The following is a 12,963-nucleotide window of genomic DNA, read 5'->3' as shown; positions in this document are numbered from 1 at the left end:
TATACTGAGCTCCTACCCTGTGCCAAAAACAGGCTGCTGCTCTCCACACGTCATCCTTACAGCTCCCAAATGGCCCCATTTTATTGATGAAGAAACTGAGGCTGAGAAAGGCAAAGTCACCGGCTAAGTTATAGGGTGGTAAGAGGTGGTGCTTGTATTTGAGCCTAAATGGCCCTGACCTAAGGCTACCTCTTCCCCTCCCATTGCCCTCTGCTGGCCCCCACCACCTCTTGGTGCCACTGAAAGGAGATACCACACTGAACCTGTCACCTGCCCTCACCCACATCCCAGCACACCGTGAACCTCACTGTGGCCCATGCTTCATTCTGTTTAAAGTCCAGAAGCAGAATGAGGGGCCACATTCATTATTGACACAGCAAAATGAATTCTTGCCACCGCCCCCCCCCCATGCCCGGCCCCCTCCCTGCCTCTCCAGTGAGCGCTGATATGCGGCTGCTGACTGGCGCTCCTGAAATGCCAACTTGCATTTCTCATCATTAATTTCTTTCTAAATGTCATTAGTAATTGCTCCTGCTCGACCAAAGAGTGCAATCCGGGCTTCCACCGAGAGCACCCCATTCTCGCCTCTCGGGGGGTGGAGGCCGAGCACCCCAGCATGCCAGGCCGCTCCTAAAAGGTGCAGAAGACAGACGGTGCGAGCGGGGCTCATCGACAGACAAGCCCACCACGGTGTCGGGGCAGCGCTTCTCCTCAGGCTCTGAGCCCGGCCTCCTGGGTTCAGATCCCATCTCTGCCACGGCCTTGCCGCGCCTAAGTCTCCACATCTGCAAAATGGGGGGGGGGAAACAGCTTCTGCGTCGTAGGAGGGTCCCGAGGATAAAACAGGATGATCAGGGCAAAGGGCTTCCCACAGTGCCTGGCGTTGTCACTGTCATTATTGTTCCCACCAGGGTAGGTCGGCCCTGCCACTTACTAGCTCTGTGACAGTACTGGGTCTCCCACCTGTGAAAGTGGGACAGCAACATCACGTCAGTTCTACCCCAACCCCATCTCGTTAGGCGTCCCAGGGCCAGGCACTGTGTTCCCTGTTTCACAAGTCTCATGAGCCATCCCTACCATGACCATGCAGGAGAGGCAGCATGGGCCACTGTCCAGGTGAGGATGGGGCATCTCACAGACGAGGTCACACGCCCATGTCACAGTGACAGCAGGAAGCAGCTGAGATTCACCCCTTGGCCCCTAGGCCCTTGGCTTTCCTATACATCAGATGGTGGTATTAGCCTCTTTCCTAAGTCGGGTGGGGGACAGGGCTTTGGATGGTGCCAACCCCTGGGAGCCTTGGACCAACACAGCACCTACTGTGATTGGTATTATCACTGTTTCTAAGAAACTGAAGGCATGTGGTCCCAGCTGGGGCAGTGCCGGCCAGGGACTGTGCCCGGGGACACACGATAGCTGCTGGCTCCAGGCTCCTGGCAGCTCCCCGGTGCCCATCTGTCTCAATGGCACCGTGCCCCTCTAAAGTTGGTTGGCCCCCCACCCTAGGGCATAAATGACAGGCTCTGATGGGCAGGCGGGCAGCCTGAGGCCGATTCCAGGTGCCATCTCTGCCTGGTCCTCGGTGGAAGCCCCCTCCAAGTCCCCACCTGGGCCTCCACACACTTCATCGCTCAGGCGGGCAGAGCCCTGGGGCTCATGTGGGCATCTGCACACAGTCAGGCACAGGCTCCCCCATGCCCATTCCTGCCCTGCTCCTCTCGGCAGTGACCATGGCAGTGACACCCTGAACTATGCCACCATTACCCACAGGAAAGCTTACATTCTAAGTACTTCACACATAGGACCTCTCCATCTTCGCAATAACTTGAAGCACTAGGTCTCACCCCACTTTACAGATGAGAAACTGAGGCTAGGGAGGTGCAAATGTCAGCAATAGAAAATTGTGGGAGAGGGGCCATCTGGGGAAGACTCCAACGCAAGCAGCCGGTTTTCACTGCTGGTGTCACCGGCACCTCCCCAGGCCAGGCCCAGCCAGCCCTGGTCTCCCTGCAGCACTGGCTGACATGGACTGGCTGTCTTCAAAGCAGGAAGGAGGAAGATGCTGCTGCTACAGAAAGCTCAGCCAAAGAGTCAAATGCTAAGTATGCGCCTAGAGCACTTTTAACTTTTAATTATTATTAGTTATAATTATCTGGCTGGATCTGACGGCAGCAGCACAAAGAGGCAAGGAAACCATTGCCTTGGTTACCCATCTTATAGGACCAGGAATTTCTAAATGGGCCCCTACATCTGCAGTGACAGCCCTCCTGCTGCTTCTCCTTCCCCTGCTTATGTGCTTTCCTCTATTTTCCCACTCTCTAGGAACTAAAGGGAATACAGCAAAACATATGGGGGTGGGGGATGGATGGGGGATGGATGGACGGATGGATGGGTGACGGATGGACAGGTGGATGGATGGGTGGATGTGTAGGTGAATGGGTGGATAAATGGATGGATGGATGGATGGATGGATGGATGGATGGATGGATGGATGTGAAAATGGGTGGATAAGTGAATGGATGGAAGGATAGGTGGATAAATGAGTGGATGGATGGATGGATGGATGGATGGATGGATGGATGGATGGATGGATGACGGATAGGTAGGTGGATGGGTGGATAAATGGATGGATGGGTGGATGGATAGATGGATGGATAGGTAGGTAAATGGGTGGATGGATGGATGGATGGATGGATGGATGGATGATAGATAGGTGGGTGGATGGGTGGATAAATGGATGGATGGGTGGATGGATGGATAGGTGGGTAAATGGGTGGATAAATGAGTGGATGGATGGATGGATGATAGATAGGTGGGTGGATGGGTAGATAAATGGATGGACTGGTGGCAGAGGGAGTCTTCATTCTCCAAAAACTCAGATTAGAGTAGGAACTCAGGTGTAGACATAGTTATTATAATCTGTATTGGCAAAGGGCTCAGGGGTTAAACCCAGGGCTACAGAAGCCAAAGGAGGAAGAATCGGCGCAGGATTCTCAGAGAAGGCCCTGTGAGCTGGGCCCTGAAGCCTGAGAAGGAAGGGCGCAGCAGCTGCAGGCACCTCCAGGAAGCACCCACTCCTGAGTAGGCAAGACTGGAACAGCCCAGAGGAATGAAGCAAGAAGGCACTGCCATCTGTCTCACTCACTACCACCTTTCCTCTGTCGCTTGGACACCCCAAATCTGTCCATGCCTCTGAGCCTTTGCACTGCTGGTTCCCTTTCCTGGAAGAGTCCTCAGCCCTTCCCCCACTGGCTCCTCCTCAACCTTCAGGACTCAGTGGAAATACCAGCCTTCCCTGAACACCCGATCGATTTTTCATTCCTGACATTCCGTCAGCCTTGCTCCACTACACACACACACACACACACACACACACGCATCACTCTCCATCACAACACAGTGTTTTATTGTCTTCAAAATCCCACAGTCTGAAATGACCTAGTTCATGTACTCACTGACTTAGCGCTGGTGTTTCCCACAGAATGTCAGCTCCGGGAGCAGGGATGCTATCTGTTCACTGCTGCACCTGGGCCCCGTATTAGCACCCTTAGTAGGTACTCAGTAAAGACTTGCTAAATGCGCACGCGACCAGGCAAAGAGTCAAACCAAGAGCTCTCAAGGGCTGGGAAGAAAGCATCTCGGTGGAGCTCAGAGGACGCCCTGGCTCACCAGCACCTTCCCTGGCTGGGTACCAGGATCCGCCTGGCAGGGCCCAGCTTGCCCCGTCAGAAGGGCTCTGGGCTGCATGTTAGAATACCTAGCTCTGCTTTTAATCAATGGTAATCATTTAGCTGGAAGCGGCATGATTAGGCACACGCAAGCAGACAGCGTGAGCTAATCCTTTAAATGCATCCGCTCAAGACCAGGCTGGCCGCTTTGCCGCCACGCTGCTCAGGAAGCGTTTCCGACAGCCCCTAGGTTTGTCAGTGAGGGAGTCTGGACTCCTGGACACAGGGCAGCTCGCTGCCCCAGCCAGGCCCAGCGCTGAGGTCTACAGGATGCCAGAAGTGACAGCACTCGGCACGCCCCAGGTTTCTATAAGGTGGGGGGAGCACCAGGAAGCCTGAACTCTTACACGGTGTCTGTCTCCAGACACCTGGCCCGAGCTGAACTCACCCCCTTGCTCACTGCAAGGTTTGCTGGCCTCAAGCTTCAGCCCAGAAAACGGCTCACAGGCCCGGCTCCGTGGAACGGGCCCCAGGCGCTCCCACCTGGGCCCGCCCGCCAGCAGGCTCTTCTGCGTCCCCCGTTGCTGCTGCTTGTACTACCTGCTTGGCCCAACTACGAAAATAGTTCCTGGGTCCCCTGACATGAAGGCTTTTTATAGTTCAGCACCGCAGGCCTCATTTAAATCTATTAGCTCATATAAATGGCAATTCGTGTAAACTTGGGAGAGTTTCTGTTTGCCTTGGTGGCCGAGACGATTTGGCTTTGCACGTGGCTCTGCCATGTGCCAGTGACCTTGGGCAAGTCCCCAAGCCTCTGGGAGTCTCAGGTTCCACATCAATCCATGGTGACAAGAGTACCGACTTCATGGGTTATGTTGAGACAACCCAGGCAGAATGCTCAGAACAGGGCCTGGCCCCGCAGCAGGGATCTGCCGGGGGTGACGGCCGTTCTGTTTCTTGTCCAGCTTCAGAGTGTCCTTGTCCCCCATGCCAGAGGCCATCTCTGTGCAGCTGGCCATTGGTGCACTCGCTCATGCCTTCCCTCGGGGGGGGGGGGGGGTGAAGAGCGGAACAGGGTGAGGCTCTCAGGAAGGAGAGGAGGTGCCATCGAGCCAGCGTCTGGGCACAGAGGTGTCTGCAGGGATTCAGAGACAGCTGGGCTGCGCAGGCAGAGCTGCCCCTCCTCTCAGGTCAGCTCACCCTGGCAAGGGGCCCACAGGGCCGCAGGCCTTCATCTGCCGGGCCCGAGGCTGCAAACGCAAGGCCACAGCCCTGACAGTCAGAGTCTATGGTTTACAGAGTTGTCTGACACCCCAACCAAATCTGCCCGCTACCCTCCAATGGGCCTGGGTACAAGGGAGGAAGACAGGTGTCCGGAGGAAAGGCCGAGGCTCCATCACCCAGAAACCCACAGGAGGCCCCTGCCCTGTCCAGTGTGCCTGATATTCTGCACACACGGCCCTGCCTGTGCCCAGTGCGGGTGTCCTGTGTCCGTGGCCTTAGAGTTGGCTGGGTGCCACAGAGGAAGGATTCAGTCTCATTTTGTTCAAGCTCAGGGCAGAAATCATGAAATCGCAGCAGAGCCCTGGTGGAGGGTGCCTTAAAGAATCACCGGACCCTCAAGCGCCAAATGCTAATAATACACTAATAATAATAGTGGTAAGTGATAACAGCAGGTGGCACCTACCATTCTCCCTACGCAGCAGCCCCATACCAAGGACCTCACACAACTATAAGGCAGGATCAATTAACACCCACTTTCCAGATACAGAAACTGAGGCCCAAAGCTGGCAAATGATGGAGCAAGACTTCATAGACAGCTACTCTCATAAAGACCATGCTCCCTGCCCAGCCCTGCATTTCAGAGAAGTGCTCACACCTCTACCACCAGGGACCTCACCACCTGTCCTTTCTTCCATGTGTAGACAGTTTTCCCACGTCAGAGCATCGGCAGTGCCTTCCAGCCTCGCCCCCCTTCCCCTGCTCAGTTATAGAGCGGCCCCAGCGGAGCAGTTACACAGCTGACCCGTCCCATCAGACCCCTCTCAGGGCCCTAGGACCTGCGGCCCGCGTGCTGGCTCTTCCTGCGGCCACATTTCTGGGCTAGCTCGGTGTTCCTGTGGCTACCTGTAACCAAATCTCCAGACCGAACCCCCCACTGAAGTACCCAGGCACGTCTGTCTCAGTAGAAACGCCAGGGAGAGTGGGGGTGCTGCCACCTTCCCCACATACAAGACAGAGAATCAGGCTGAGGCAGCATGTCCCTGCCTTGAGGGAGGGATGCTTTGTTCCTGGGAGCAGGACCAGCTCTTGGCTTCCAAACCCCACCCCTGAGCCCCTACAATTGAAATGTCCACCTTGCTCGAGCTCACGTCTGACCTGGGATTGTCAGAGACCAAAACCCACGTCCTGAGTTTCTGCCCATGGCCAGAAGTCCTGGGACCACGGGAAGAATGTGACAACGCCCTCCTCCTGACAGAGCTTCAATGCTTGAAGACAACTGTCCCCACACTTCCCCTGCCATCCACGCAAGTCTTCTCCTGGTGAAACAGCCCTGAAAGCTCCTGGGAGCCAGGCTGACCCCGCCCAGCCCGGCCCAGCACACTGCGAGCGCTCAGGGTGTGTGCATGTGTGTGCATGCATGTGCGTGTGTGCATGTGCGTGCGTGTGTTTAGGAGAACCTTGTGTATCCTTCTCTACTTCTCCCCCCATCTCCAGCCCCTGGCAACCATTGCTCTGTTTTCCATTCCAGTGTATGTGCCGGTTTCCAGACGTCCGTGTACACGAAGCCATGTGGCTGGAGCCTTCGGCGTCTGGCTCCCCTCCCTCGGCGTTTGCAAGTCCCCCGCGCTGCTGCGGGGACCAGCGCTTGCTGTTATCCCTGAGCAGCGGCCGTCGTATGCATGTACCTCACCTGTCCCTCTGTTCACTGGCTCTGAGACAGTCAGGGCCACGACCAGGGGAGCTCTGTCTTCATCCCTGCAGCATGTTTGCAGTTCTCCTGGGTAAGCAGCCAGGAGGAGACTGCCAGGGCGTATGCCACACGCATGTTTAACTTTATAAGAAACTCACAAAGTAACGTGCCACGTGGCGGTGCCAGTTGGCATTTCCACCAGCAAAGTCTGGGCGTTCCAACGGCTCCTTCACACCCTGGCTGGCATTTGGTGTTCTCACTGTCTGGTTTTGTTTTAGTCACAGTGGCTTAATGTCATGGTTTTCACGTGCAATTCCCTAAGGACTAATGATGTTGAACATCCACACATCTTTGGTGAAGGGCTGACATTTTTTGTTCAATTTTTGTTGATTTCCTTCCACCCAGCCATTCATGAATTTTGAGAGTTTTATTTTATATGTTCTGGATACAAACATGACCTTTATCAAATATGTGACTTGCAAATATTTTGCCCAAGACTGTGACTTCTCATTCACTTAACAGTGTCTTTCAAAGACTAAACTTCTTAAATTTTGATGCACAGTGCAAATCAGAAAATATCTCTTCCCTGCTGGGTTTCCCACCACAAAGGGGATAAAATCCCAATGCTTTCGTTGCCCTACAAACCTTGCCATGACCTAGCCCCACCTGCAGCCCCCTTCCCACCGGCCCCCAACTCTCTGTGCTTCAGTCACACTTTGCCTTCTGTCCCAGCAACACACCTAGCTCCCTCTGACCACAGGGCCTTTGCATGGCTCTCTTCCACACACTCCCTCCCTCTCACCACCCAGGCCTTGACTCAAATGTCACCTCCTCAGAGAGGCCCTCCCTGACTGTACTTACCAAAGAGTACCCCACCTTGCCCCATCATGTTCTGGCCTATGACCTGGTTTATTTTCTTCATGTCCCTGCACCCCTGTACAGTATCTGTCAATCCTCAAGAATGGAGGCCCTGTGGGTGTTTCTTGGTCTCGTTCTAGATGCAGAACCTGGCACACAGTAGACCCTCCAAGTGCACGCTTTAAAAAAATGAAGGGCAAAGCTTAGTTCCCTCTCCTCCCAATTTCTGTTATGAATGTGCCCAGTTTGCCCAAAGTTCTTTAAATTAACCTCAGCTTTGGGCAGAGCCAGGTGAAGTCAGAATCAAACAGGACTCGCTCCTCGCTCATCCTATGAGGACGTTCCCTGCAGAGGCAGGCACATCACTCGGACCTGGACCGAACCTCGAGGGTCCAATCCCCCCTTATGGCCTCTATGTCCGCAGCGGTATTTCCAGTCCGACAGCGGGAACACCCTCGGCCCTGCATCTTCTCAAGCCCTCTCAGCCAGCCACTTGCACCTACAAACAGCTTCCCTGAGTCTCCCCACAGGACCTCAAATGACATACGGCCATGAGAGCCAGTCAAGGCCCAGAGGGAACCAGGCCCATCTCCTGCTGCACCATCTAACCCAACATGTCACCCCAGGGAAGTAAGCTTGCTGCCAGAGCCAGCTTCGGTGAAATGACAACGAAAACTTCCATGCCTGAAAACCCCTCCTCTCAAAACCCAGAAAATTGCTGTTTGAACTACTTAACGAAAGCCATTATTTGCATAGATTTGGCGTTGCTGCAACACTTCCACATTTAAATGGTCTGTAATTAAAATCAGTAATTGCAGAAAATAGTGACTAGTTAAAGCTATAATTTAGCGAGGTTCTCAGCACTTGAGGATCTGCCTTAAAGGTTGGCGGGGTGACCCAGGGACCTTGGGGCTCCCGGGAACCATCCTGGTGACTGGTACTGCCTGTAGCCCACGTGGGTGCAGCTGAAGCCAGATGGGATGGAGGCTGCAGCTCTACACTTCCCCAGGGCGAGGAGGGCCCTGGCACAGCGGTGCTGACTATGCTCAGAAAAGGTGGACTGGGAGACGGGTCTGGACAGATCCAAAAGTCCCCAAGGAGAGCTGTCCTCCTGGCCTAGCTTCCGGGACAATGCAAATCCCAGGTTTAAGTAAATCATAGTTTATGCGCTACTTGGTTTAAAGGAGGCCTGTCGTTCTGGGCTATAAAAAGCTCCAGTTGTCTGGGGACCCGGGGCCTATTTTGGTAGCTGGGCCAGGCAGGTAAGGCAGGTGGGAGGTAGGCAAGCTGCACACAGCGGGTGCATGAAGGAGGCTCGCTGGATGGCCGGCCCATCAGGCACTGACACTATGCCCCTTTTGATCACCTGACAGAGGGGGCAGCTAGCTGTCCCCTCACCGTTGCCAGCACAGAGAGGCACATGCTCAGTTTTGGATCAACGGGGAGCCAGCAGTGGGCCCCAGGGTGGGGTCCCTGCCTTGTTGGTGGCAGCCCCTCTCTGGGCCTGGGTCGGTATAATCGGGTCCGTAGCTCTGCCCCACACTGTGATCAGGTGAAGGCTGTGTGAGCAATATGAAGTCTTACAGGAGCTCAGAGGGGCTGCCTAAGGAATGAGAGGAACGGGCTCTCCAGCAAGCCACCCAGGCGCTCTTCCAGGCCAGAGGCCAGCTAGTGGGAGCGGGACCTGACTGCCAGACGGTGACTACCTGGGCCCTCCACGGGCTGTTCTCATTTCCTCTGGGCAGCGGCTGCCACCAACCGCACAGGCAGGACGGCCCAGGCCTGGTTCTGTGGACAGCTGCAGCGCAGGGAGAGGGACCTGCCCTACAACAGGCCACACAGCTGTTCCCCTTCAGCCCCAAGAGGGACACCACGCTGGCCCCAGGCAGTCTCTGACTCTGCTCTGGTTGTGGTGGCCCGGCCTCGGCAGGAAGGGCGGACTGCGGAGCGCAGGGCCAGCATGGGTGTGCGGGCTGTGGGCGGGTTTCCTCACGGGCAGGCGCACCCTGCGGGCCAGTGGGATGTTGACAAAAGCCAGCTCTCCCCTTCTTCTAGGCACAGGGCGGGATGACCTTCCCCCTTGAAACTGGGCATGGCGATGTGACCTGCTCTAGTTGAGACACGGACATGGGTGTCATTTCCCAGAAGCTTAGAGCCCATGGCGATACCCCACCTTCCTCTCCTCCCTACCTCGGTGACCAGGCAACGTGACAGGGGATGGACTTCCCTGGGCTGGGTCACCAAGGAGTCCCTCTGGCCACCTGCCTGGATAGGAACACGAGCACCACGGTTGGGTCACTGGAAGACGCAGACCGGGAGGGTGTTTGTTACGCAGCAAACCGCACCTGGATCCCGATGGAAAACCGGGTGTTCTCAGCACATGGTGTGTCAGTGTGTGTCCGTGGGCATTTCTGTGGACGCCGTGTGCCACTTCTCTGCAGGGTGTGGTGTTCTTCTGTGTGAGTGGCATTCTTTGTGAGTTGTGTCACTTTCAAAAGTGCTGTTTCTGCGTGTAGTGTGTGCAGGAACCGCATGTGGAACTGTGTGTGTGGGGGGGAGGCTGTGGCCCACGTGCAGGGTACGTGACTCTTCCGTGTGCGTGTGTGGTGTTTCTGGGTGGGCAAGTGACCTCTCCAGTGTCACAAGAATTTCTTGCAAAAACCAGTGGGTGACAAGGTGGCTTTTCCTGGACACAGAGCTTGGCCCTCAGGATGCAGCCACAGGTGGGAGGGGCCCCATGGGGAGCGAGGGGAGCGGCTGCAGGTGCCGAGGGAGGCCCCACAGCCCCTTTCCTTCATAAGGGCCCTCTCCGCTGCAGCAGGCCCTGGGTGGGAATCTGAGGAGCTGGTCAAGACCACTGAGCCCCAGCTGACGGGCATGTCTCGGGACCCATGGCAGGCATCCCTTCTTCAGAGTCGGGGCCCAAACCGGCATCCATGGCCTTCACTTTTCTGGCCTTCCTGGGCACAGGTGGAGGCCCCAAAACCCCAACCCCAGGTCCTGGCTACACACTGTCCCAGGACTCAGCTATATAAGCCACACAGGCCGCCGGCCACAGATCCCGAGCTCAGTCCCTCATCATTTTATAACATCGGTGGGGAAATAGGACCCCCAAGAAGGGAGGGACCTGTCACAGAAACACCACAAACAGGCCCCTGACTCCTGCCCCAGGCTCAGCTGCTCCACTCCAGCTCTCCTGAACACGCGGGGAGAGCGGAGGCCGGAGGCCACCCCACACGCCAGCCAGCCAGGAGGACGACCGCCGGCTCCACACCCACAAGCCAAGTCCGGCCGCCTGGTGCTTTTCCAGTTGGGGTGTGCTGAGTACAAGACCTCACCATCCTGGCTGCACCCTGAGACCTCAGTGCCAGTGGGGCACCTGAGGGGTGTGCGCCACAGCCGAGGGCACTGACCTGCAGCTCGGTCTGGAAGAAGAACTTCTGTGGGCACTGCGAGCAGTCGTAGATCTTGTCCTCCTGCCCATGCACCGCGAAGATGTGTTGCTGCAGCTTGTTGGCCTGGACAAAGACTGGACACAGACATGGACACGGACACAGCGTCAGCACAGGGCTTGGCGACACCAGCCCAGACACCTGGAGAGGGGCCCTGCGCCTCACACAAGGAGGCATCGCCTGGCATGGACACAGCCAGCCAAACTATGGGCTGCTGGGAGCAGAGGGGGCTCAAGCGAGGGAAGCTGAGCTCTGCCACTTACGGGCTGTGTAACCTTGGGCAAGGTACTTAACCTTGCTGGGCTCTAGGTCCTCAACTAAAAAATGGGGAACTTTAAAGTATATAGCTCATTGGGTGTCTGGATGGATCACATAGGTTAACTTGAAAAATTCTTAAAAGATGGCCTGGTACATAATCAGCCCAATGAATGCCACAATCCGCCAGGTGCCTTCCACAAGTGGGCTCCTTGCCTACAGCACAGGCCCGTAAGGCGGGTACTGCTGTTATCCCCATTTTATAGACGGGAAAACTGAGGCACTGGGGATATTCAATGATATGTTCTAGGCCCCACTGCTGGCAGGTGGTGGAGCTGAGATTTGAGTTAAACAAGCTTAGCACAGTGCCTGGTACAAGAAGGTGCTCAATAAACATGGACTGTCCTGCTTGTTAAGGTGCTGTCAGTGTACCCAGATCCCCACACAGGGGCCCCATGTCCTGAACCAGCAGACCCAGCAGCTGGGGCCCTTCAGAGCAGCGCCTCCCAACCCAAAGAGTGTGATGGTAACAGATGGGTGGGGGCTCCTGAGATAGAGGGGAGGCAGACCCTGAGGGTGTGAGTGTGTGGGACGTCCCCACAGCACAGTCCCTTCCCCAGGCCTGTCATGGAGCAGGTTGCAGCCCCGGCTTCCCGGTGTCAGGAGCCCAGGTGCTGGGCACACACAGGAGGCGGCCCTAAAGCAGCTGTGTGTCTGGGAGGTGAGCACTTCAGAGATCCCCTCCCACCAGGCACCCTCCCCAGGGTGGGATTCCTGCCTGGCAGACAGCAGATGTCGGGGGAGGCAGGGGAAGGCCAGGCTCCCCTGCGCACACCGGCTGCCATCTGGGCAGCAGGAGGGGGCCGGCAAAGCCCCCGAGACTGGTCTTGGGCTGGGACAGCCACTTGCCTGGGCCGGCAGCCAGTCTGGAGGCCTGGGGCTTGGCCAGCAGAACAGCCCCAGACCCCTTCAGCCCAGAGCATGGAATGAACATGGGTTGGGCTGGGCCAGGGAGGAGGGGGAGCCAGGGGGCGTGTAAAGGGAGAGCCCAAGGGTGCCGGACAGAGCTCAAGGCTTATAGAGGCAAGCCTGGAGCCCATAGCACCAAAATGGAGGGGAAGGCTAGGCCAGGAAGGACCCCAACATCTGAGTTCAGGGGTGAGGAGAGGCCCAGGAGAGGGAGTCACCTCACCTGTCTCTGGGGAAAGGCCAGAGAGCATAGGGTGGGGACACGGGTCAGGTCTGCAGGGCAGTGGGGCTGGGGGTCCCTCAGGGCCTCCCCAGGAGCCCAGGAGCATATGCTGAGGTCCAGTGATTCAAGGGTCAGGCCAGGGTCCCTTCCCTCTCTCCATGTGCTCCGCGCTGGGCGCCTTACCTGTGAAGCACACAGGGCACTTGAAGGTGCCGCCCATGCCCTCGAAGCTGTGCTCGATGAGGTGACAGAGCAGCTTGGCCGGGGAGTCGAACATCTGGTTGCACAGCTTGCACTCGTGGTTGATGCCTTCCTCTGCAAGGAAACAGACCATCGGTGACCTGACAACACGCCCTGGCGGCAGCCGCGCCCCATACACCCAGGCCAGCCCCACCCCAGGCCCCTCCCAGCCTCGGATGGTCCAGCCACCCCTAGGTTTACAGACTCCAGAGGCCGGCCCCAAATAGCTGGCCCTTGAAAGCATCATTTGCTGTGATTTCTCCCTCTGGTCCAGTGACAAGTTGTGCAGGCCACCTCCAAGAGCCTGACCCCAAGATCGTGTTACATGGAGAGGGCCCAAGGAAGGGGTCTGCATGGAGGAGGGTGTCCGACCAGGACTTTAAA

General features: G+C 56.6%; 1 protein-coding gene across 2 annotated transcripts in view; it reads right to left on the bottom strand.

Annotated features, from left to right (window-relative positions):
* ZNF423 (zinc finger protein 423) overlaps positions 1-12,963 on the bottom strand; it is a 271,340-nt gene that overhangs the window by 14,673 nt on the left and 243,704 nt on the right. For both annotated transcript variants that reach the window (XM_081119389.1, XM_081119390.1), the window contains 2 exons: positions 12,523-12,654; positions 10,854-10,969 (listed from right to left, as the gene is read on the bottom strand). In XM_081119389.1, the coding sequence (XP_080975515.1) occupies positions 10,854-10,969; positions 12,523-12,654 (248 nt within the window). The remainder of the gene's footprint in view (positions 1-10,853; positions 10,970-12,522; positions 12,655-12,963) is intronic.

Source organism: Miniopterus schreibersii (genome assembly GCF_964146895.1).
Source record: "Miniopterus schreibersii genome assembly, chromosome: 18".
Taxonomy (NCBI): Eukaryota; Metazoa; Chordata; class Mammalia; order Chiroptera; family Miniopteridae; genus Miniopterus; species Miniopterus schreibersii.
The sequence above is the reverse complement of the archived record's forward strand: the minus strand, read 5'-3'. Positions and strand labels throughout refer to the sequence as shown.